Source organism: Macrobrachium rosenbergii, chromosome 50 (assembly GCF_040412425.1).
Source record: "Macrobrachium rosenbergii isolate ZJJX-2024 chromosome 50, ASM4041242v1, whole genome shotgun sequence".
NCBI classification, from domain to species: Eukaryota; Metazoa; Arthropoda; class Malacostraca; order Decapoda; family Palaemonidae; genus Macrobrachium; species Macrobrachium rosenbergii.
In genome coordinates, this window is record NC_089790.1 from 23941236 (window position 1) to 23967538 (window position 26303).

The 26303-nt window shown below is 41.6% G+C and overlaps 1 protein-coding gene across 1 annotated transcript in view; it reads left to right on the plus strand.

Annotated features, from left to right (window-relative positions):
* The first annotated feature begins 3276 nt into the window (after positions 1–3276).
* The window catches only part of Hip1 (Huntingtin interacting protein 1), a 167388-nt gene continuing 144361 nt past the window's right edge, over positions 3277–26303 (plus strand). The window contains exons 1-2 of the mRNA XM_067094293.1: positions 3277–3494; positions 25138–25401. Coding sequence (XP_066950394.1) covers positions 3399–3494; positions 25138–25401 — 360 coding nt within the window. The 5' untranslated portion in view covers positions 3277–3398. The remainder of the gene's footprint in view (positions 3495–25137; positions 25402–26303) is intronic.

The following is a 26303-nucleotide window of genomic DNA, read 5'->3' on the forward strand; positions in this document are numbered from 1 at the left end:
TGACGATATCTCGTCTTTAGGGATAACAGTTAGGCCGCTGCTAATTGAATTTGTATGGAAATTTTCAATTCAGTAATGTGAGTGTGTTGTGCTTTTTAAATGTTTTATTGTAATATAATCAGATCTCGTAGTCAGGTGAGCAATAAATGAGTATAGTGTTTCTCATGTCACCCAACCTTCAATTTTGGGCAACCAATGAAGCTCGATTGAGAAATTCTTAACCTTATCAGGTGGTGACTTATTTTATTATTATTATTATCGTGTTTTACTCATCTGCCACCCATTTTCACTTATTTCCTTTTGGCTCTCAGTGACCACTTAGAATTTCGTATTATCTGCAAAATAAAAAACAGGTAAAAAATGCGCCGAAGTTTATTCGGCACAATCGAGTTTTCTGTACAGCGTATAATCAAGGCCACCGAAAATAGATCTATCTTTCGGCAGTCTCGGTATAATGCTGTATGAGCCGCAGCCCATGAATCTTTAACCACGGCCCGGTGGTAGCTTGTCCTATATTGTTGCCAGATGAACGATTATGGATAACTTTAACCTTAAAAAAATAAAAACTACTGAGGCTAGAGGGCTGCAAGTTGGTATGTTTGATGATTGAACGGTGGATGATCAACATACCAATTTACAGCCCTTTAGCCTCGGTAGTTTTTAAGATCTGGGGGCGGACAGAAAAAGTGCGGACGGACAGACAAAGCCGCCACAATAGCTACAATAGCTATCTTTTACAGAAAACTAAAATATACAGTTAACCTTAGGTTCATTTATAATCTATGGTTGTTTGATAGTATATAAAATCTAAGTAATTTGGATCCCAGAACTCTTTAAAAGGATCCGAAGTATATGTATCGTTATAGACAACAGGAAATAGGTCAACAGACAGTTTGTGGCAGTGTCACTGGGGTGGAGTGATTTTTTCCTGGAGGATGATTGGTTATCTGATAAGATATTGCTCCTTTCAAGATGTTCAACGAGCCACCGACACACTACTGTTGTAAACATTTTCGATGGATATAACAAGTTCTAATACAATCCTGGATATTTTGCTTGTAGTCCTATGCTTCACTCTTGAAAGTTGGTTAGGTGTCAGTGTGACACTGTCCTACTTAGTTCTTTTCCAAGTGTGAATTATTTTTTTTATACACCAACGTCATGAAAATGCTCTTGTTTCAGAATCTGCATAGTTAAATTAGTCAACGTCTTGATACATACGCTTTTCATGTTTTCTCAGTTTAAAGTCTCCTCATATTCAGTCCGCGCAAATCTTCTTGCAGGGATGAATAGGTAATCAAGGAGAAAATGAGAGGAAATTTAGGGTAAGTCTGAGCAAATACTTTAGGGAGATAAAACAGTTTTTCTAGTGAAATAACTGTACAATAAAAGAAAATGCAAATGGGTTGGAATTGTCAGAAGAGAATGATTCCTGAGTCGATGGAGTGAGCATTTTGAAGAGTTGATGAATGTCGTGGACAGAAGAGCTTAATGAAAGAATGGGAAGGGTCAGGTTAAATAAGGGAATGTTTGTGGAAGTGACTTTTGGTGATGTCAGGATGTCAACTAAGCAGTTAAAGAGTGGGAAGGCTTCAGGGACTGATGGGATTGCAAGTTATGTGCTACCGTTGTTTTTAAACAAGTAACTAGACGAAATGGATTAAAGAAATAATTGTCCCTCTTTATAAGAGTAAAGGTGATACAAGTGGCTAAAAATGATAGACCCATACCTCTACTTAGAAAGATGTATAGTAGAATTCAGATTCAGAATGTTAGACAGACAAGAGAAGGTTTGATAAAGAAGAAAGTAAACAGAAAAGCTGCATTTGGTGTACGTTACCAAGACTTAGACAAAACCTCATGATAAAGCTGATAGGGATACAGTGTTGAGGATGCACAATGCAGAATGCAATATGCTGAAAATGATTAAAAGATTCTTATGATGAAGATAAAGTTACCTAGAATATATAGATGATGGATAGTGACTGTACTGATACAAATATACGTCTAGGACAAAGGTGTGCTCTGTCTGTAAGTGCACAGAACATCTTTATCAATGGAACAAAACAAGGTGTTAGGGAAAGAACAGAGGAGGAAGGTACACAGTTGTGAGTTAAGCAATGAGGTCGCGAGTGAAGTGTGGAATGGATAATGTTTGCAGATACTACAACTCAAAAGCCACATATACTTGCAACATCATGGACTGTGGAAAAGATGAACTAAATATCAAAAGTATCATGTGCAAAATAAAAAACATCAATACGAGAGAGAGAGTGATGGATAAATAAAAAAAAGCCGACACCGAATGCAAACACAACAGAACGTATCAATATGCTCCCCCCGCCAAAGAAATGCTTGATATCAAACGGTTTGACTTAGCTGATTCAAGTAGAGCTATATTTGTAAAAAGAAAACTTGGTATTCATCAGCTGACAATAACGAGGAACTTGATATTGTAAATAATATAGTGAGTAAGAATCGTAGTTTTCATAAATGCTTGCACATAACTATATACTGTATATTTACAGATTTCTAGAATACTGCAACTGCTTCTGTAAGACCCACCATGTAACTTATTGAAGAAGCTGTAACTTTTATTTAATAAGGTAATCTAAATTAGTCACGAATGATTCCCCCTAGTGAAGTAAATGAGTAATTTCGTCCGGCGCCATGAAATTCCTCTGGTGATGAGGTCACACCCATCCTGATCAAGTTTCATTGGATACCTACTGAGGCAAGGACCGATTTCAAATACTTTATGTAATCTGACGTACATTGCCACATGGATTATGAAATCGAAATGTTTAAGCCTTCTTCAGACCATGTACCATATATGTAAAGGAACATGGATAAAAATACACTGTAGATTCAGACGTAGAGCCAAGATACAAGAGATTAAAAAGGATTTTGAGAGTAGAAGTTAAAGGTGAAAACTTGGAGATATTTAGAAGAGGACTAAAGACATATGTGTTCAAAAGAAGTTACGGCTTTGAAAACTATAAACAAAAACTGCCATTAAAAATGAGGTCCTCCTGACCGACCAAATGAGGGCTAGTAGGATGGACTCTAAAAATAAACATAGACAAAATTGAACATTAATTTTACTGACATTCCCGATGCGCATTTTAGAAGACAAAATACATTTCAAGAATAGTTTTTTCCTTTACACTAAGTATTAGTTTATTAAAAAGTTTTGGTGGGCGTGATGCGTTTAATAAATTATAAGTGGCAACCCTTGCATTGAAGCTGATCCGACCCCGATGCTCTTCTGTTATCATTTTGACAGTCGCCGAGGTCTGCAGACGTCTATATTTCCCCTTAGTAGAGTTGGCATTAGTGCTAATGTGTTGGTTGTCGCAGTCTTCACCTCGGACGAGATTCCGGTAATTCCGGGTAAAATGAGTGCCTCGATTAAACGGATTCCTAGTGTTTTAGGCGGGACGAGGCGAGCGAATGCCTTGGACCAAGAACGGGAGCAGTTTGAACGATCGCAGGTAAATACGAATGAGTGTTGAGCGGTAATTGTTCGTTCCTGGACTTCATTTGGGCCTTTGGTATCTCCACCCTCTTGATAGTAGCACTGGCTATGTAAACAATTGAGGTGACCCAACTCGATTTGGGTGACTGTGCCCCAGTGTCGGCTCCCCTCACATGACAGGGTGTCATGATGGACAGATGTCATGTTTGTCATGCTACAGTTTGTAGAATAGGCCTACTACTGGCATAGGCTGTTACATTAGTGATAGTTAGCTAGGTTGACGTGACTTGCTGTAGTCTACGTTATGGTGGGTTAGCCTACTTCTTCCCTTGGTGTTTTTCGTTAGCCTTGTTTTGTAGGCATGTTTTATCATCAGAGGTTCTTAGGTCTAGTCTAGCTTATAGGCCTAGACTCTTCTAGAAACAAATTTGTTGGAAGTGCTGGTGTTACCAAGAATTGTTACACAAATTAGCAGTGATTTAGACCTTTTTCTGAGGCTGTCTTGCACAGACTAGTCATATTCCATTAGTGGTAGAATGTTTACTTTAAATCATTATTGGATTGTGGACTAGAGATCATTTTCTATGTTGTGTGCTCTGAACGTTTGACATTTCATTCGTTAGCAAATTACCTGACCAACCATGCCTAACCTAACTTAACCTAGGGTAACCAGTCCTTATCCTAGTGTATTTTATTAATTTGGGTAAAACTAAAGATTTTACTGCACCACTCTAGTTTGGTAATACCATTTGACGTTCAAGATGGGCGCCATGTTTAGTGTCAGGCCCTTGGGGATAAATGTAACAATATAAACTAAATATAGTAAATATCATAAATGTACAAAAAAAGGCTGTAATTACTCTGGTCGGTGACTGGGGGGAACCAGAGTGCGGTAGTAGGGTGAAACGCTGGGAGCGTGAGACGCTGCGACATTTGTCTGTTTGGACACTTCTAGAAAATACATTCGAATGCGCCCCCATCAGCATCAGTGAGACTTGTGTCCCCCCTCTACACAACACGCCAAGACCTCTACTTTCTTATCAAAGTAATAATTTTCTCTTAAATTATGAAATAATGGCATATTTGCGATTAAACAGAGGTTCGTTAAGATTTAGCCCCGCGCGTTGCTAACTTAACTGCCATGACGCTCTCGAAACTATTGCTTATAAAACACTTTAAAAGTGGATGAGTGACACATCTCGATATTTGCTGAGTCACTTGTGTAAACAAACTGCACCTTTCCTGTGTTAAATCTGCAAAATATTTGTTCCCATAGATGCTGACACTGTTTCCTTGACCTCAGTGGTAAACGCTGGCACCTTTGGGGATTGGACAGGGAGCTTTAGTGAATTTTCGGGATGCCAGAGCGCTAGATAATATTTACATAACTAGGTAGCTAAACACCAGAATGATGTTATAAATTGAGTAAATGTATTACGTGTTCATTATAATTCAATTGAAAATATTTGTTGCTGAAGCAAACCAGATCCCTGAGACAAATTTCAATGCTTTTGCTGTGAATATTATGATGTAGCAATTTTCTGCATTTTCCTATTTTTTATTTATTAATATATATTACATACAGTGTAATATATATATCACATACAATGTAAGTTTTGTCAAATGTAATGGTGTTTTAAGTAATAATTTTGGATTTAAAACCTTTATTTCAGTCCTGTATTTTGACGTCATGGCATCTTGACTCTCGTACCAGTTCTAGATAAATTGTCATACTCAACTTTCTTGCATTTTTGCCAAAGTAGTAACACTCATATGGACACATTACATGTCTCAGAAGTATACATAGTAATATGTACTTGAATAAATGGAAAGTCCTAACAACAAAATACTACATTTCTATCGTAAACAGTTCACTAATGCGTCGTCTGCTCTCAGATGTCTGTGGCAGCCAGATGTACAATAAGGCTGGAAAATTGTTCCCACCACAGTTTCACAACTTTGATGAAGTAGAGCACTGTAAACAAACATTCTCACATATTTCAAGTGGTATTTTGAGTGAATTAAGAACAAAATGTGCATAATTGCAATCAAATAAGCACTGTGGAGCTTCAGTTGTGATGTCTGTAAGGATAAAACCATGGATTAAAGGTAAAAATGCATTTCAGTTCAACCACATGACATAGGAATTCCATGTCTCATATCCATGTCTCATATTTTCACTAGTATAGGCAACAAAATGTTGTTTTATCATGCTGATTACAACTAAAATCTTGAGTAATATCTATAAACATTACGTATACAGCATATGCAATTAGTGTCAGTACACCGTTGAATGAACGCTGGGAAGGAAGTGTCCAATTGCCATTCATTTTGTCACAATCTTTGGAAAGACACCATATTGGATTCAAAATTGCCTTCAGCACCCATATTATGAAGACTTCACATGCTTATTTTAGTTCGTATGGCAGTTTCCTATAGCTCATTTTGTTAATGAAGCTTCAATCTTTTGAAAGGTTTTTTTAAAGGTTTAATTTTTTTGTTATTTCTCCAATTAAATATCGAGTGAAAAGTGAAAATTCTGCCACCCATGTGTCTCAACCCTGATCATTTACCCTATTCTTCAGTTTTACCTTAGTTTGAAAACATTCCATAAACCTATCATCATATGAATGAGAACTTATTGGAATTATGGCCCTTGTAATTCGCTTGTTTTTATTTTTTCCCACCTAAAAATCCTGCTTTCCCACTGTGGTCCCCCAAATTGGGGTATAAAAGGATGGACCCTACTGTCTCTCAAAGTACTTTTTTGCTAGCAAAATGAATAACAAACATTCAAAGCACACATTAAAACCTAGCCCAAAATGCAATAGGCTAATGGTTTAATGGAAAATAATACCTCATAAATTTTATTTCAGTAGGGAACCCCTTTCTCCGTTATTTATTGTATATTCAAAGATATTGCTTTAGGCCTGTAATGTTTCAGCTGTAGGGAAGCATCTAGCTTATCTCCTGACACCATTAAGGCTTCAATGAACCACAGAATCTCAGTAGACATTTCACACATGGGCCCTGTAAAATTTCTGGTGGTAAGTTGGCCTAAAAAATGAGAATGAATGCACATGCTTTGTAGGGGGTTGTTTTGTTGTATAAATGTCTAATCATGCCTTAAAATTTATTGTGCAGAAATTTGTTTAAGGAATGTGAACAGCAGTAATGAGAGGACACATGCCTGACATGTGCTTCTGCATAAGATATGAAGCAAACTAAATCAGTCATTTCCTTTTTTTTTTAACTGGATTTGGTATACATGGAAAAACACAATTGGTAGAAAATACATGTCAAGAATACTGCAGTATGGTTAATAGAAGGTGAATACTGATTATAGTAGTTCAACTTCCTCTTCGATATAGGGAAAGGTAAAGATTGAATAGGATATTAATTGTAGAGATTGGTAACAGGAAGTGTATCTACTTTTATGAAATCATTTGCAACAATATGAAGAGAATTAGGCTAAGTGGCTCTGTCCTAAATATGTTGACATAGGGGACTCATCAGCAAATTAATGTAAAAACATAAAGAATGAAATAATTATGAGTAGGTTGGAGACTGTGTTGAAAGATAAAGGGATTGCTGAGCGAGAGGCTATAATAGCAGAGCCAAATACAAATTGTTCTGACACAATATACGAGCCATCGGTCCTTTACATTAGGAATTACTTACAGCGAAGCTGGACACAGCTGTTAAACTCTTGAACAAGGTGGTTCGGCAGTAACTACCGTCAGGTAGGCGGGAATACCCGCCTGCCTAGATGTAAACATTCCAGTTTGCTTTCGGCTGTCATGCGTTGCAGACGTGTTTTTGGATCTCTTTGCCTGACTCTCGTTAAGCTCTTTATTTATCCCGGTGGGATCATTCTGTATTTTTGTGTATATATTACGTGTTTGATATTTATTAATACAAACCCATGATTTGTGATAGTTTTGCAAAGGCTGTCGTTCCCTTGCGCCTGTGTTTTGGGTTTGACAGCCAAGGGTGTATTTAAAGGGGCATAACCAAATTGTAATGCTACTCTTCCAGTAGCCCTTTAATTAGATACAGAAGGCGTTCCCCTGTGCGTTTGGATATATTAGATTGGGATGTTAATAACTGCACTCCCCCTTCATTGATTGAGACGTATCAAGTTCGCTCCCCTTCTTGGGCTCATGCCCTTCGTGTACAGTCGGGGAAAAGATTCCTTTTACCCCTTGAGTTCATGAGACATTGTAAATGGCAACGCTGCTTTTGTTTGTGTGTAGTTAAGTAATAGTACTTTTAGCTGATTGGTAGACGCGTCTCCTTACCAGTTACCACATACCTACTTACGTATTTCTTAAAAACTAAAATACGTTGATAAAAAAAAAGTGTGAACAATCTGCAGTGTGAAAAATGGGTTTATAAGTGTTTTTTCTCAGGATTATATAAAACGCTTTAGAGGAGGGAAATTACGTAGAGTAGGCTAATATCATCATGTAGTGTCGTTTGGCTCCTGAGACTGACAAAGGAGATGGAGGTGGATGGAGAAAGGTTGGAAGGAGGTAGAAGTTGTTCAGAGGGTAAGGACGTTGAACTGTCTAATCAAACCATGCTTAGCTTCGTTAATGATTTTGCTCATAACTCCAAAATCTTTAGAAGCTACTGCGGAATTTCCATTTATTCCGACACAATATACAAACCGTCAGTCCTTTACATTAGGGAATTACTTTCAGCGTAGCTGGAAACGTCCGTTGAACTTTCGAACATGGTGGTTAGGCAGTTAACTACCATCCGGGAGGTGGGGCTACCGCCTGCCCGGATGTAACATTCCAATTTGCTTTCGGCCATTGTGCGCTGCAAATATGGTTTCTTGCACGCTGCCCTGACTGCCTTTGAGCTTTTTTCCAGGTGGGATCTTTCTTGTTTTTGCTTGTTTTCATTATCACGAATGTGGATAAACTCCGCGAACCCTCCTTTCCACAGTGTGTGTCCTGCGGTGGGAGGAAAGAAATGTAATACTTTTCGTTCTAGTGTGGATATGGACCCACATGCCCTCTGCCCCACCTGCAGAGGACGCGTGTGTTCGCGCGTTTCTCCTTGTGCCGAGTGTTGTTCCTGGCCTGCCAAACAGTGGGCGAAGTTTAAGAGGAGGCGACAGTACCAAAGGAAGCCCGCCAAGGTGTCGTCTGAGGGTTATATGCCCCCAACGACTCCCTTGGTGGCTGACCTGTCGGGATCATTTCTCCCTCCCGGGAAGCTTCCCCTTCTTGCTGTCTCTCCCTCGGGTGAGGACTCCCCCTCCCCTTCCTCACTCGTTTCGTCGGGTGTGAAAGGCTGCGGGGGAGCGGACGATCAGGACATCCTCTCTGTGGCCTCTCCTCTCTCCGGGGGAGAATTTTTTCCCCCAAAGCAAATACAGGGAGTCCTCAGTTATTGGCGGGGGTGTGATGATAACTGAAAATCGCCACTAATCGAAAATCAGCGATTTCCGGCGATTTTAGGGCTTATAGGCGCCGAAAAGTGCTGATTTTCGGTTGTCGGTGCCTCTGTTAGGTATGTATTGGCGCCAATACCCAGTTATCGGTGCTGATAAGCGGAAATCGACGATTTTCGGAGCCGAAAATTGCCGATTTTTGTTGCTAGACAAGCCCCACAAAACCAGATCGCCATTAACTGAGCCTGCCGTTAACCGGGGACTGCCTGTGGAGGCTTCTGTTTTTGACCCGACTTTTTCCTCAGGCTTGGCAGTGGAAGTGTCTCTTGGTAGCCAGGTATCTGACCTCGCCTCTACCTGGCTGCACCTGCGTCTTCCTGGCGTTCCTTCACTGGAGGGTCTGGTATCCCATCTGTCAGGCGCTCCGGTGATGACCCACGCAGCCACCACATCCACAACCACGACCGTCACCATGGCATCATTCAGCATGCTGCCTGTGATGGTGGCCTCGCACCTGGGCACCCAGGTGACGGCCACTCCTGCCATGCTCCATACCTTGCCGCTGCCTCATGGTTTAGTTCAATTCCCCGGCCGGCTGATGAAGAATTAGAGGAATTTATTTCTGGTGATAGAAATTAATTTCTCATTATAATGTGGTTCGGATTCCACAATAAGCTGTACGTCCCGTTGCTAAGTAACCAATTGGTTCTTAGCCACGTAAAATAAGTCTAATCCTTCGGGCCAGCCCTAGGAGAGCTGTTAATCAGCTCAGTGGTCTGGTAAAACTAAGGTATACTTAACTTATCCTGGCCCCGTTATCCCTGCCTGGCCCCTCAAGGATGGTGACTTCATCGATGCCATATTTCTCCATGTCTGCTCCTGTTGCCGACCCACGCTTGTTCCTGACTCTGGTTCGGCTCCTGGCTACCTTGACTCTTGGCTTGGTGTGGCTTCCACTCATGCTCCACCCATGCCTTCGACCCTCACACTGTCTTCTGGCTTTCCTGGCTTCCGTGCTGCTCCACCTGCCCCGGTAGCTGGTGGCCTGAGCACCAACGCCTCCGCTACCCGGGTTGTGCCTGCTTCTCTGGCTCCCCTGGCTGCGCCTGTCTTTGCTGCTCCCTTGTGGATGGGGGACCTGACCACAATCCTGAAGAAGATGACGAAGTCGAAGAAGAGGTCTAGGAAAGTGACCACTCCTGGCCCGCTGCTCCTGTTGGTTCTGCCGGCAAGACCAGTGGGGGTGCCCGATCCTCCTCGCTTGTCCCCTCTACCTCCTGGGCTCCTCCCAGGGGATGTGAGCCGGATGGGAAGAACTCTGGCGAGTTGTCTCCCCAGAGTTCTACCTCAGGGGTGTACGTGCCTGGCTCAGTCCTCGGGTCGGCCAGGTCGTACGCCCGCATGGTGCAGAGCGAGTTGGTAGGGAGGACCGCTCCCTGGAAGGTTAAGTATACCTTAGTTTAACCAGACCACTGAGCTTGACTAACAGCTCTCCTAGGGCTGGCCCGAAGGATTAGACTTATTTTACGTGGCTAAGAACCAGTTGGTTACCTAGCAACGGGACGTACAGGTTATTGTGGAATCCGAACCACATTATAGCGAGAAATGAATTTCTATCACCAGAAATAAATTCCTCTAACTTTTCATCAGCCGGCCGGGGAATCGAACTCCGGCCCAGCGAGTCGCCAGTCCGCAGCTCTACTGACTCACCCAACGAAAACAAAGAGCTTCTTCCTCTAGCAAAGTGGACAAGGGGAAGAAGAAGGGTTTGTATATCGTGTCGGAACAAATCACAGTTTTTTAAAGTATACTGTATTTTTCCTAACTATACAAACCTGAGGTCCTTTACATTACATTTTATGCCCACCTCATGCCACCCCTCAATCTGAACCTGGACCGAAAGGCAAACTGGAATGTTTACATCCAGGCAGGCGGGTATTTCCCGCCTACCTGACAGTAGTTACTGCCTAACCACTTGTTCAAGAGTTTTAATGGCTGTGTCCAGCTTTGCCATAAGTAATTCCTAATGTAAAGGACCTCAGGTTTGTATAGTTAGGAAAAATACAATTTACTTTCAAAAATTGTGATTTGTCCAAGGTGTACAAACCAGAACCATTTATAAGCTTGAAACCCACCTCAGCCACCTTGCCCTGTCCATTTGGCTGAAGAAGTGAATGGTAATCGAAGATGAGTGAGTGGTGTTCCTCTATTTATCTCCCTCTCCCATCTCCACCATTAAACTACTCTGTTATGAAGTTCAACAACTGATCCAACTGACATTGAAGGTTGTTTCTGTGTAATAGGTTCTACTGTAATTTGTATACCTAAGAAAAATACAAATCCCTTTTAAAATTTAATTTTTTAAGTACTTTGTATTTTTCTCACCTGTCCTACTTTGTCCCTGTGCCCTAGGGAAAGAATGACTAGTGATGTAAGGTCAGTGAGGAATATCCCCCCCCCCCCCCAGCCACCTGTTACCAAGTTCAGTGACTGCTCAGGCTTGCACTGAGGATACTTTCGTATAAAATGTTTTGTTTTGTGTACTGTACCTAGAAAAAATACAGATTACTTTTAAAAAGTTATTATTCCTGAATATACAAATACTAATTCCATGTAAATGACCTCTTTGTCCCTCTAGCTATAAGAAAAGTGGCTGGAGGCAGTAGGTGAGCAAAGGATATTTTCCACTCACCCCTCATACCCACCAGTTAATGACCTTTTTATCGGGATCACCGTCTCCAGCTAGCGCCGAGTTTACTCTACAAAAGGCTCCGTTTTTCATAATGTCTGCTTGGCTTCTGCTCATCTGATTTATTACTGTCCAAGAATTTCCACTAAATCTGCCTTACAATATGGGTTGTTTGTGATTTTATCAGATTAAAATTAAGGGCTTATACATTAAAGTCTAAACTCACTGTATGTAAGTTTTTACAGCTCAGTTTTATATTGATAGATTTAAGGCTCATAACCTGATGCATGATTATTTGTTCCTACACGATATACAAACCTTCGGTCCTTTACATAAAGAATTGCTTGCAGCAGAGCTGGAAATGGCCGTTGAACTCTCAAACAAGGTGGTTAGGCAGTTAACTACTGTCCGGTACTCCCCTACCCGGACATAAACATTCCAGCTTGCTTTCGCCCATTGTGCGGTGCAGACGTGTGTTCTCCCTCTCCTCCCTGATTTTCATTGGTGTTTTTTCCCAGTGGGATCTATCTTTCTTTGTTTTTGCCTGTAATATATGTATGTTTGTGAGTTTCATAATGTAAACCCACAAATCTGACAAGCCCTTTTGCAAGGCCACCTTCCCTCAGCGTGTGTCCTGGGGTTAGCGGCAAGAAATGTGGTAGCTTTAGATCTTATGTTAAAGTTGATCCTCACGCCCTCTGTTCCTTATGCAGAGGGCGTGTGTGCTCATGTGACTCTACTTGTGCTGAGTGTTGTTCCTGGTCGGCTGAGCAGTGGGTGAAGTTTGAAGGGAGGAAATGGTATCGGAGGAAGGCTGCCAAGGCATCGTCGGAGGGTTATACGCCCAACTACACCCTTGGTGGTTAACCCTTCTTCCTCGGTTCTCTCTCTGGGCAAGCTTCCCCTTCTGGCTGTCTCTCCTTTGGGAGAGGACTCTCCTTTGTCTTCTTCGCCCGCTTTGTTGGGCATCGAACGATGGGGGGGAGCAGGCGATCAGGACTACCGCCTCTCCGGAGCCTCTCCTTGCTCCGGGGGAGAAATTTTTCCCTCAGAGCGAGAGGAGTCTCCCTCCACTAACCCAAACTTTTCTTCTTCTAGTTTGGCAGTTGAGCAGTTCCTTGGCAAGCAGTTGACTGATTTGGATGCAGCTTGGAGATCCTTGGGTCTTTTGGGCCCTCCAACCCTGCAGAGCCTCTTCTCTGGTCTGGTGAGTGCTCCAGTGGTGACCCACACTGCCGCTATCACCATGACCACCACAGTGATGTTGACAGCGTTCACTAAGGTGACAGTGACTGTCTCCTCGCACTTCCTACCCAAGTGACTTCTGTCCCGACATCCCAGCATGTGGTGCCCCTGCCTCCAGGTTTTGCTGTGGCCCCGCTGTCCCTCGCTGTTCCGTCTGTGATGGTCACCTCTTCTGTGCCCCATATGATGGTCCCTGCCCCTGCTGCTCCTGTGATCTCTGCTGTCTGGGTCACTGTTGCTGCTCCGCCTGCCCTGGCTGTCCTGGCCACTCCCATCGCTGCTCCTATTACTGATGCTCCTGCTGCCCTGGCTGCTCCTGTGATGTCCGGTGCTCCCTCTTGGTGGGGGACTTGACCACCATCTTGCAGATGACGAAGAAGTCGAGGAAGAGGTCCTGTAAGGTGTCGTCATCGTCTTCATAGACTTTGTCTTCTTCCTCGTCATCTGCTACTTCCTTCCCTTCCTCTTCCGAGGCTCGTCGGCCGAAGAAGATGAAGGCTGCCTCCCCCTCCCCCCAAGAAGTCCTGCCATTGGGCTTCTAAGAGGCTGCCTCTCTCCACAGGGGAAGCAGTGGGATCTCTTGTCGGCTCTTCCCGACCTTCCCCTCGAAGTAGGTTCCTTCACGTGGTGAGGGGGTAAGGGCCCCTGGCTTTTCTTCTTCGTTCTTACGAAGAATAAGAGCCCGGGCCCTGACGGATCACCTACAAACCTTTCGATTTAAATGGCGTGGATATTTTCACTTTCGTACAAATTTCTTGGACCTGGTAAATAGGAAAAGGTATCATAGCTGGGATTGGGTTTATATCCGAAGCTAAATAGTGAGAACCGTGGCAGGACCATCAACTGTCCGATAATGTTCGGACCTGAGTTTTCAGGCGGAACTATTCTACGGGACTGGACCACGGATTCCAGGGGGGTCTAGTTCTGGGAATAGGACTCTTGGCATTCTGTCCGGTTTGCCCATAATGTGATTAGGGTGGGGATGATTGTATTCTAGTAATGCTCTCAGTCCTATCAAGCGGGTTGGCTTACACTTGAGCCACTCTAATCATGTTGTACCATCCCCTTTGGGGTAGGGTAGGGATGCGGACATTTGGGAGTCGGTTCTCACTTGTGCCATTAGTGGGGGAATGAACTCCATGAAAGGCTGATGATATTTTTTTAAGGTTTTCAGGCTTACCTTTTTTTTTTTTTTTTTTTTTTTTTTCCCCTCAATCTTTATGACAAGTAAGTTTAAGGATTTGAGTACCCCTGGACCCTTTGATGGTAGCGAATCGGCACGGTTGACAACCATTGGAACCTCATCTGACAACCCTTCTGTAGAAAAGTCAAAACAAATTCAGAATGCAATAACACTGGAACCATATGCTCCAGTACAAAGGAAACCAGTAAAAAGTAAATACCGTCTTGACCCAACCTTGACTCACTTTGACTCCCTCTTTGGGAGTGACAGTTGGTCAAGGTTTCTAACCCTAGAAACTGACCAGAAAATATCGGCACTCAAGTTGGAAAATTATTTATTAAGCAGACACTCTACGACTGAAATGTCGTTTAGACAAATAAAAGAAAAGACTTGGCTTATAGAGGCCACGACAAAAAGTCAATCTGAAAATTATTTATCAATAAAAAATATAGATAACATAAATATAAAAATAAAAAAACATGATACTATGAACAGTATTCAGGGTACTATTGTGCTTCCTGAGAATAATAACGAGCCAGTTGAAAAGCAGATACTGTTAGACTCACTTAAAAAGAGATATTAAAAAAGTACAGGATTGCGAACTATATGATCTGCCAAGTAAAGAAAAGAATAAACAAGTCTTAAAAATCGCAAAAATAAAATTTGAAGGCCAAGACCTACCTCAGAAAATAAAAATTTTAGGCCAAACCAGAGAAGTAAGACCATACGTCCCAAAGCCGCTACAATGTCAGAATTGCAGCAAATATGGACATGCAAAAAGTATTGTCGAAATGAACCTGTATGCGTATTGTGGATCTGAAGAACATGCCACACAATGGAAGTGTGGGGAACCAAAGTGCATAAACTGTGGGCAAAACCATCATGCAAGATCCAAAGAATGTATGTACTATATATATAATACAGAGTTGAAAATATTGCAAGAAAGAACTGGAATGTCTGTAAAAGAAGCTAAATTAGAATTGAAAGTAAGAGGAATTCAAGATCCGTCTAAGAAACGTACATATTCTTTAACAACAAAAACCAACAATGAAACAAAAATGCATACAAATAGAACTAACGGAGCACAGAAAAGTAATTCTCTGGAAGAAATTAATGCCTTGGAAATAAAAACTAAAATGGTAAAGAATAAAGAAACAGGGACAAATGATATGGATAACATTTTATCCAATTCATTTGAAATATTAATGCAAATAGAAACAACACAGGAGGATGCTACTACAGAAATAACGGAGGAAGGACCTGATAGACTAGAAATTAAAGATAAAAAAAGGCCATTGGAAAGAACACCACCCAAAACAAAGAAACCAACAATTGTTAGAGAAACGTCAGTCAAAACAAAAACAAGAGATATGAAGAAAGAACAAAAACAAAAACTAGTTAAGAATATTCCATTATCTCCTAAAATAATAGTAAAACCAATGGATACAGACATCCAAAATACTGAAGAAGTGGGAGACAACCATACCTTAGACAACAATGAATATGTCAAAGGAGAAGAGATTACTCCATCACCAATAATTGAGACAACAAGAACAAATAAAGAAAGAAATATACATGACAACTCTTGTGGATGTAATGATTGTTTCATTGCATTGTGCAACGATAACAAAAACATAACAAAAGATGGCTTAACAAACGTTATAAGAAACTTTATGAAATATAGAAAAAAAGAAACCACAGATTTGAGTACCCATGAAAAAGGTTGCATGTGCGTTGAGCACTTAATATATTATAAAGAAAAACAAATGAATGTCGTAAGAAAATTATTAGAAAAATCCAAATTGATAATACAAAAAAGAGAGTAAAACTCGACCGTTATAATAAAATATTTTCAATAGCTATATAATACAATGGAACGTAAATGGTCTACAGACCAGATTACACCTAGGAGAAATACAACGATTACTAAAAGAATACGAACCTATGATATTATGTTTACAACATGTCAACAAAACAATATCAACAATAGGTAAATATACCTTAGCATCTTCATCTAGAGAGGAAGAAGGAAATTTAGGTACTGCTATATATGTACATAACAAAGTATGTTATGACAAAGTACCTGTAAACTTTAATGATCTGCAAATATCGAGTATCAGAATACGAATAAAAACGATAATTATGTAATTTATAATTTATACAACCAACCCAATAAAAATTATGACTTAGACAAACTTAAAGAATTACCTAATAACACCAAAGAACCTATATTAATAGTAGGTGATTTTAATGCCCACAACCCGATGTGGGACTGTAATTGTACAGACTCAAATAGAGCAGGGAGTAAAATAGAAGAATTCATAGATTCATATGACATTTGCTGCATAAATGACAACGAAATCAACACATATTTTTCTAAAACACATGGAACATTTTCCTCAATCGACTTAACTCTATGTACAACAAAAATAGTAGATAGATTAGATTGGAATACAGTTGACGACCTGCATACAAGTGACCATTTCCCAATATTAATTTCATTTTTACAAAATAACCCCACCAAGCATGTCCCTCAATATAACATTTATAAAGCAGATTGGGAACAATATGAATTCCACACTAGGGATATCCCACCATTTGAATATTCAAAAGACCACAATAAAACTAATGAATTTCTTGTTGATTTCATTACAAATGCAGCTGATAAAGCAATACCAAAATCCAAATGTCATCCAACAAAACACAAAGTCCCATGGTGGTCTGAAAAACTAACAGAATTAATAAAAGTAAAACACCAAATTGGGAGACGATTAGATAATTTGAATAGAAAATTCAGTAAAATAAATAAATCATTACCGATATTAGAAGAAAACTTACAAAAACTGACTATATTATTATTAGAAATTAATACATTAAAACCTCTATATAACAAAGTATCTGCAAAATTTAAAAGAGAAGTAATTCAAGGAAGAATCATTTCATGGAGAAAGTATGTATCAGATCTCTAATAATACTCCCATACAAAAATATGGGAAAAATTTAGGAAAATAAATGGTACCCATGTTAAACCACCTAGACATGCCATAATAAAAGATGGGAAAAGAATGCTTGATCCTAAAGAAATAAGTAATGTAATAGGTGAAAGTTTAGCAAAAGTAAGTAGCGACAAAAATTTAGATGAGCATTTCCGAACTAGGAAAAATAATATAGAGTTAATAACAATAAATTTTGAAACCATAGAAGATATTTATTATAATAGAAAGTTTAATATGGATGAGTTAGAATTTGCATTGTTGAACAGCAATAAATCTGCCCCTGGAGGTGACAGTATTTGTTTTGAAATGATCTGCCATTTAGCACCTTTGGCAAAAGCATACTTATTGGAGTTTTATAACCACTTGTGGCTTCGAAATTTGTTTCCTAATGAATGGCGTAAAGCTATAATTATTCCTATCCCCAAACCAGGAAAAGATCCCAGTAATGTAAACAATTACAGACCAATTTCTTTAACTAGTTGTCTATGCAAATTGCTAGAAAAAATGGTAAATGCTCGACTAACATGGCACATTCGAGAAAACAAAATTTTGACTCCCACTCAGTTTGGATCACAATGTAACAGATCAACACTGGATTCTCTATCTAACTTAGAAGATCACATACGAAGAGGATTTGAACGAAAACAAATTACTATAGCCGTGTTTTTTGACATTGAAAAGGCATATGATACTACATGGAGGTATGCAATATTAAAAATGTTACATGAAAATAACATCCGTGGACATTTACCTATGTTTATCCAAAACTTCTTGACAAATCGCAGTTTTCAGGTGAGAATTGATGATGTTCTGTCTAGAACATTTCCTCTTGAAAATGGTGTTCCACAGGGAAGCGTCCTTAGTGGCACGCTGTTTACTTTAGCAATCAATGATATCAGTAATAATCTACCTATTGGTATTAAAAGTAACCTGTATATGGATGATTTTGCCATATTTTATTCAGCATCTCGAATAAAACATGCAGAACGAATCATTAATAAAAGCATAATAAAAATAGATGAATGGGCTTTATCTGTAGGCTTTAAATTTTCCATAGATAAAACCCAAGCAATCATGTTTTATAAAAATAAAAAGTGGAAAAAAGGAGAAGAAATAGACTTGAAAATCAGAAACCATAGTATACCAATTGGCCAAACAGCAAAATTTTTAGGATTAGTATTTGATACTCACATGAACTGGAAAGCCCACATAACATACATGAAATCAAAATGTAAAAGAGCATTAAACCTAATTAAAAAACTATCAAACACTACTTGGGGAGCCGATAGACATACCCTTACTTTATTGTATAAAGCAACAGTGCTGTCTATCGTTGATTATGGAAGTGAAATATATGGCTCGGCATCAGACGCAACGCTGAAAACGGTAGACCCAGTTCATAATGAGGGCCTTAGAATATGTTCAGGAGCTTTTCGATCATCACCAACATCATCTTTACAAGTTGAATGTGGTGAACTACCTCTGTCTCTCCATAGAGAGCTAGTAACAATGAAGAGTGCTCTAAGAATTCAGACAAATGATTCTCCAACTAAAAAATTATTTGGATTAAGAGATGTGTTTATAAACAATCATCCACCTTCTTTCCCAATTAGAGCTACAAGATTGTTTGAGTCGCTAAATATACATATACAATTACCTGTAATAATAAAATCGCCTCCTCCTTGGACAATGAATAAAATGAGAATTTGTACGCGCTTGAAATATTTATCAAAAAATCATTCATATACTCCAGAATACCATAGACAACATGCAGCAGAGCATATTATCCGAAAAGGTCCACATTACGCAATATATACCGACGGATCTAAGTCTGTCGGAGTGGGATATGCCGCGGTATCCCAAAACAAAACTTATCAGTTTCTCTCCCAGACAAAGCTTCTGTATTTACAGCTGAGTTATGTGCAATAGTATCGGCCATAAAAATAATAAGAGAAGTCTCATATAATAATTTTGTAATTTATAGCGACTCCAGAAGTGCTATAGAAGCTATTCAAAGCTATAATAAAAAAAATAATATTGTACAACATATAAAGTTCTCTCTCCATAAATTGTATAATAAGGGAAAAAATATTGAAATATGTTGGATCCCTGCCCATGTAGGGATTAAGGGAAATGAAGAGGCTGATCAAGCAGCTAAAGCGGTCCACATGACAAGAACAAATGTAGACATCCCTATCAGTGACTATACAAGATATATAAAAACAGTCCTTGTAAAAAAATGGCAAAATATATGGAACGAAGAACCTGAAAATAATAAATTAAAACAGATAAAATCCAGTGTTGGAAAATGGAGTTCATCATATCAGAGAGAAAGACAAGCACAAGTAATTCTGACACGTCTTCGTATAGGCCATACTCGATTGACACATGGACACTTAATGAACAGTCCATGTGGCCCTCTTCCCAAATGCCCAGATTGCAATGTGCTGATAACAGTTAAGCATATACTGTGTGAATGTCCAAAATATAACCTGCAGCGATTATCAAATTTCGGAAATAGACCGATAGAAGAAATTTTGTCAGAATCTTCAACGTTCTCAATAGCACCCATTTTAATGTTTATGAGAAGCTGCAAATTAATTGGAAAAATATAAAAAAAAAAATCAGAATAATGAATTTTAAAACAAGTAAATTTTATGATTTTACTAATTTATTTTGAATTTTTATATACCTTTTTAGTGAGTATGTATGGAAGCATGAGTTTAAATGTATTTATTGTATGAGTGTGTTCCAGTATGAAAACGTATACCTTTTTACAGCTTTTAATTTCATTTTCATTCATCATCATTGACAAGTGACTTATTAGGTCCCAGTGCTAGGCTTCTAGCCTAGACTTATCATTCCATCCTAATCCTTCGGGCCAGCCCTATGAGAGCTGATGGTCAGCTCAGTGGTCTGGTTAAACTATTTTAATAATAATAATAATCTTCCCGACCTTTGGGCTCGAGAACCGAATGCTTGCCTCACCAGAGTCTTGTGTTCCTGGAGCCGCAGGCACGCAGACCTTGGTTTGTGCTCCCATTGCCAGTCCTAAGAAATCCTCTTCTAAGACTGGTGCTGTGTTGGATGCTCATTCACAAGTCACTCTTGAGTACTCAAGTCTCCAAGGAGTCTCGAGTACAGTATCCCGAACCGGTGCCAGAGAGACCTCTCACTGTTCCAGTTCAGGCACAGGGCGAGAGAAAGAGCCGAGACATGCAGGTGCCTTGGCGCTTCCGTCTGGTACTACCACCAGTGCTTGGTCAGGTTCGCAGCCTGGTGCCTCAGTCCCAAGGGTCTGAACACCTGGAGAGACAGAAAGGAGATCCCCTGTCCAGTCTTCTTCTTGAGAGGTTTTGGCCTCTAAGCAGGAGAATTCACTTTTGTCGAACTGCTCAGACAAGCTCCTTCCCCCTCCTCTGCCTTAACAGAAGTGATTTTACATGCCCTTGGAGGGTTGACACGGACATAGTTCATCTAGGCCCGGGTCTCTCGTTGCAGCAGCTTATTTCTGAAGGGATCTCCCTTTCACAGCAAGAGGCAGCGAGCCTGGAGGCCACTGCCATGGTGGCCCTCCAGGTAGTCTCCTGGCTGGATCTGTGGTCGTTCACAGTATCCAAGGTGACTGCCTCTTCAGGTGCTATTTTCCCAGGAGAGGACCCCTCCTTTGGAAGACTGTGCCATCCTGGAGGTAGAGCCATCTCCTACCTTGCCCACCAGATGGCGAACCTGTGGGCAAACCTTTTGTTGAAGAGAAGGGATGCTGTCCTGACTCGGATCGCCAGGTCTGTAGGTCCCGAGTTGCCATTGACTGTATGGAATGGATCGTTGCTGGGTCCTGCCTCTCTCTTTCGTAGAGAGTTGGTGGATGCTGTGGTGGACAGGCGTCAGGCCAAAGACAGTGACCCGATAGGCAGTGGCTAAGACCTCTGGGTCTTCATTCGCCACTGCAGCCCAACTTTCTTGTCAGGCTAGCACTTCCTCGGCCCCTAAAAAAACCCAGACTTCGAAGGGCACCTGCGGGAACACCCAGCCTCCTCCTTCTGCCAAAAAGGGCTCGCAATCGCACCCCTTTCAGCCTGCTGTCCAGTCAGGAAAAGGTGACAAAGGGAAGACGAAGGCGGCGAAATGCTAGGGGCAGCGTTCCCCTCTAGCAGCTGCCATTGGTGGGGGGGTCGCCTGCCTACCCATTGGGCAATATGGCAGCAGTATGGAGCCAAGACCTAGGTAGTGGATGTCCTTTGGGAGGATATCTACTCCCCTTCGAGCCTTGGCCACCCCTCACCAACTCTCCAGTCCATCTCCTAACCTACGATCTCACACTCGGGCAAGAAGTGCAAGCCATGCTGAGCAAGGGTACTGTGGAAGTCGTGTCGGAGTGGTTCCCAGGCTTTTACAGCTGTGTCTTCTTCATAGAGAAAGCCTTGGGGGAATGGGGGTGTTGGAGACCGGTCATAGACCTCTGTCCCTTGAACCGATTCGTTCGCCAGACTCAGTTCACGATGGAGACGGCACGCCCCATGCTCGCCTCTGCCAGGGGGAACGACTTCATGCTTAGGGTGAACTTGAAGGCTGCGTATTTCCAAATACCCATCCATCTGTCCTCTTGCAAGTACAGGCAGTCCCCGGTTAATAGTGCGCTCAGTTAACGCTGATCCGGTTTTACGGCGCTTGTCTAGTGATGAAAATTGGCAATTTTTGGCACCAAAAATCGCCAGTTTCCATTCATTGGTACTGATAATTGGGTATTGGCGCCGATACTTGCCTAACAGATGAGCTGATAACCGAAAATCGGCACTCTTTGGTGCCGATAAGCCCCGAAAAGCGGCGGAAATAGCCGATTTTCGGTTAGTGGCAATTTTCGGTTATCATCACACCCTCAGAATGAAACCCCCGCCGATAACCGGGGACTGCCAGTACCTTCACTTTATCCTTGGGAGAGTGGTGTTCCAGTTCAGGGCATTGTTTTGGGCACTCGACCACTCCTCACGTGTTCACGCAAGTGTTCACCCTGGTGTCAGCTTGGGCCCATTTGCACAGGATATGTCTGTTGAGGTGTCTCGATGATTGGCTTGTCCTGGCGAACTCCCGTTCACTGTTGCTTCAGGACAAGGATTGACTCCTTGAATTTTGCCGCGATCTAGGGATTGTAGTAAATATTGAGACGTCTGATCTCAACCCCAAGCAGAGGATAAAGCACTTGGGCATGCTAATAGATACAGTAGCAGCCAGTGTCTTCCCTTCAGGCTCTCGTATCAGCAGGTTCAGGAAGGTAGCACAGCTGTTCCTGTCTCAACAGGAGCAGCTGGCTCGGCAATGGCAAGTCGTCATCGGTCAACTGCCATCATTGGAGAAGCTGGTCCCTCATGGGTGACTTCACCTTCGTTCTCTTCAGTGGAGACTGAAAGACTGGCCCCATCTCGAGACCCTCAATCCTTTCTCATTCATCTCTCGAGGAAAGTGATAGAAGATCTAGACTGGTGGCTGGATGACAGGAACCTCTTGGTAGGAGTATGCCTGCATACTCCCCCTCCGGACTTACTTCTGTTGTCAGATGCATTGACCAAAGGATGGGCCGCACACCTGGAGGAATTGCTGACTTCAGGAGTGTGGAACAGAGACGACAAGTACATTCACATCAACATCCTGGAGCTGAAGGCAGCCTTCCTGGCCCTCCAAGAGTTTCAGGATGGAGGGATGGGATAGTCTGTGGTGTTGATGAGTGACAACACCACGGTGGTGGCATATGTCAACAAGCAGGGGGGTCTCATATCCCCTCTGCAGTTGATGATGCAGGTGGTAGCTCGCTCTGTAGAGCTGTCAGCCAGATACATTTCGGGCAAGAGGAATGTAGTGGCAGACAAGCTCAGCTGCCAGAATCAAATGATAGGGACGGAGTGGTCCCTTTGCTTGGAAATCATGGAGAGGTTGTTCGATCTTAGGGGGCATCCAGTCATCGATCTGTTCGTCACCCAGCACAACAGAAAACTTCAGGTCTTCTGTTCAGTTGTGCTGGATCCATGGGTCGCTGTGGAGGACGCCTTTCAGCACCCGTGGGACAACCTCGATGTCTATACCTTCCCTCCATTTTGTCTGATTCACAGGGTGATCAGCCAAATGTTGGTCGCCCCAAATCTCAGGATGATTCTGGTATCCTGACCTGCTAGCTCTGCTTTCCAAGGCACCGAGAGAGATTCCTCCTTGGCCCAACCTGCTGTGTCAACCCCATGTAGAGTGGTACCATCAGGCAGTGCATTCCCCGTCTTCATGGCTGGCAGTTATCCAGCATCTATTGCGAGTGAGAGGCTTTTTGCGCCATGCAGCAACAGAGATGGCTGGATACCTCAGACAGTCCTCTGCAGCGGTATACCAGGGAAAGTGGGCCGTCCTCTGTGGTTGGTGCTGTAGACAGGGTCTCTCTCCTTTCGGAGCTTCGGAGCTGCTATTCAGCGGGTTGTGGACTTCCTCATCTTCCTTCTTCGAGGGAAGCTTCTCTCCGTTTCAGCCGTGAAAGGCTATAGGGCTATACTCGGTCTAGTCTTGCGGCTGAAGGATGTAGACATCTAGAAGATATCTACATCTCATCTGTATCTCATTGGAAATTTCACTATTGATGAGAAGCTTCGAGAAGTCGTGCCCACCCAGGGACCTCAGGCCCCCTGCGTGGGATGTGACTCGTTTTGAGGAGCCTGACTTGTGCACTGTACGAGCCTTTACAAGAGTCTTCAGACAAGGATCTGACCCTCAAGACTGTCTTCCTGCTTGGCCTGGCATTGGCAAAGAGAGTTGGAGAACTGCGTGGACTTTCCTTCAGTGTTAAACACTCGATGGGATGGGGATCAGTTATGCTTGATTTCATCCCGGATTTCGTAGTGAAGACTCAGAACCCATCGGTCCCCGATGCTGGGTTTGAGTCCTTCACGATCCCCTCCCTGGAGAACTTTGTGGATAATGACCCAGACGAAATGCTACTTTGTCTTATTAGAGTGCTGTGGCACTATCTGAAGAGGACTTATCATCCCCAGCCTGAGTGTCGATGACTCTTTGTTAGCATTGGCTCATCAAAGAAAGAAGTGTCCCAAGAACATGGTTTCATGCTGGCTTCTTGAGATGATCAGGAGAGCGTACTCTGCTGCTGGCAGAGACGACACCGATACCTTCTGCGCGAGAGCTCACAAAGTCAGGGGCACTGGTCTAACCCTCGCATTCTGGAAGAACCTGTCGGTTCCTCGGGTACTGAAAGAGGGGGTGTGGTCTCGACAGACCACTTTCACCTCTTTCTATCTTCGGGACATTGCCCACAAGTCCTTGGACACTTTTTCCTTGGAACCTGTGGTGGCTGCTTAACAAGTTGTGTAGCAGAGAGTGGACTTGATCTGTTACATACTGGATCTGGCGGTCAATGCAGGTAAGTCTATACATTGAGCTTCCGTTCTATTTTTCCTTCCAGGATTATAGAGGCAAACCTGCTCCTTCCTCTAGCAAGGAGAGGAAGGAGACCCTGACAATAAGACAAACCTGATACTTGTATTTGCCTTACTGTCTCCGACTCTTAAGGTTCATCCTAGCCTATTTTCATATGAGGCTACGCTTTTCTCCCTCAGGGAAAAAAGACCCAGAAATCTGACAATTGATCATGCGGTTCTACACCCCGATCAGTTTGTCAGAGGTAGGTTTCTCTTCCTTGCTCTGTTGATCAGGAAGAGAATCCCAGGTGTGGTGAACTCCAGTCAGTTCAAGAGACTCACTCAGATTCCTTCCTCCAAACAGTGAGTCTTCCTAATGTAAAGGACCGATAGTTTGTATGTCGTGTAGGAACAAATCACAATTTTTAAAAGTAAATTGTATTTTTCCTAACTATACAAACCTAAGGTCCTTTACATTACATTTTTATGCCCACCTTATGCCACCCCTCAATCTGACACCTGGGCCGAAAAGGAAATTGGAATGTTTACGTCCAGGTACCTACCAAACGGTAGTCAACTGCTTAACCACCTTGTTTGAAAGTTCAGTGGCCGTTTCCAGCTCTGCTGTAAGTAATTCCTAATGTAAAGGCCCTCAGGTTTGTGTACGGGAGTTAGGAAAAATACAATTTACTTTAAATAAAAAATTGTGATTGTTATTTTTTTTTTTTTTTAGGAGGCCAGTTACCGTAAGGCTGTGAATGATGAGGAAGTTCCTGTCAAGATGAAACATGTTCGAAACCTTATAATAGGGACATTTACTGATAAAAATGCTGATGTATTCTGGAAGAATGCCCGAATTCAGCCTCCAATTAGTACTGACATTACAGCATGGAAGTTTCTACACACTTTACACGTCATTTTTCGAGATGGTCATCCCCATGTCCTCCGTGATGCACCACCCCATGTTCCTCAGCTTAATAATATTGGACAGCATTTTGTAAGTACATTACTGTTTTATTTCTAAATTAAGGATATTTGTGATGCCCTTTTGTAAGCACTGGATAATTTTAATAATTTTTGTTTTACTTATCCCTTGAGGGGTTAAGTGCGCTTACAGGCATAATGTAGGTAATACTAAAGGTTCTTTGCAGCATCCATCCTTACCCCAGCAATTTTACTCTCCCTTTTACTTTTCTCTGTTCCTTTTGCCTTTCCCTTCAGTTGCTGAACTTCTTTTAACTTCTCCTTGTTCCAGTCTTTACCTCAATGAAAAGCAAAATATTTAAGATCTGAATATAGGAATGTGACTCCACAGTCACATTAAACTGACTTTTAACACCTGTTATCATAATGATACATTTTCATTTTTATTCAGTTAATAAACCAGTAGTGTTATTTGGAAAGGGCAGTGATGTTATATGGGAGTTTTACTTAATGCCCTAATATTAAAGTAAAATTTGTGCATTCTTTAGCATAGAGGCTTCAGATTTTGTAAACAAAATAGTTTTTTTATTAAAGCATATATAGAGGCTGCCTTGATTTTTATTTTCCATTTTGATGAAAATTGAACTATTAAAGAGTAACTGTTCTCCAGACTGTTCGTCAGTTAATAAGTTTAGGAAGTCTGTTACAGTATGTCTGTTCTTTGGAAAAGGTTTGTGGTAGGAGAGGACACTCATCAAAATGTGTTTGCAAATGTGTTTGTGTCTAATGGAAATGAGTATGAATACTGTATTTTTAAAAATGTAAAGAAATTGTGTTCATAAGTACAAATTAATTACTTGTTACTTAAGCCTTAGCTTCATTACATTAACAGTAGAAACAGGTGGTTGACCTCGCCACATAAGGAGGTCTCCATTTGCCTGCTGTCCCCATCACTTTTCATATGTCTTTAGGGAG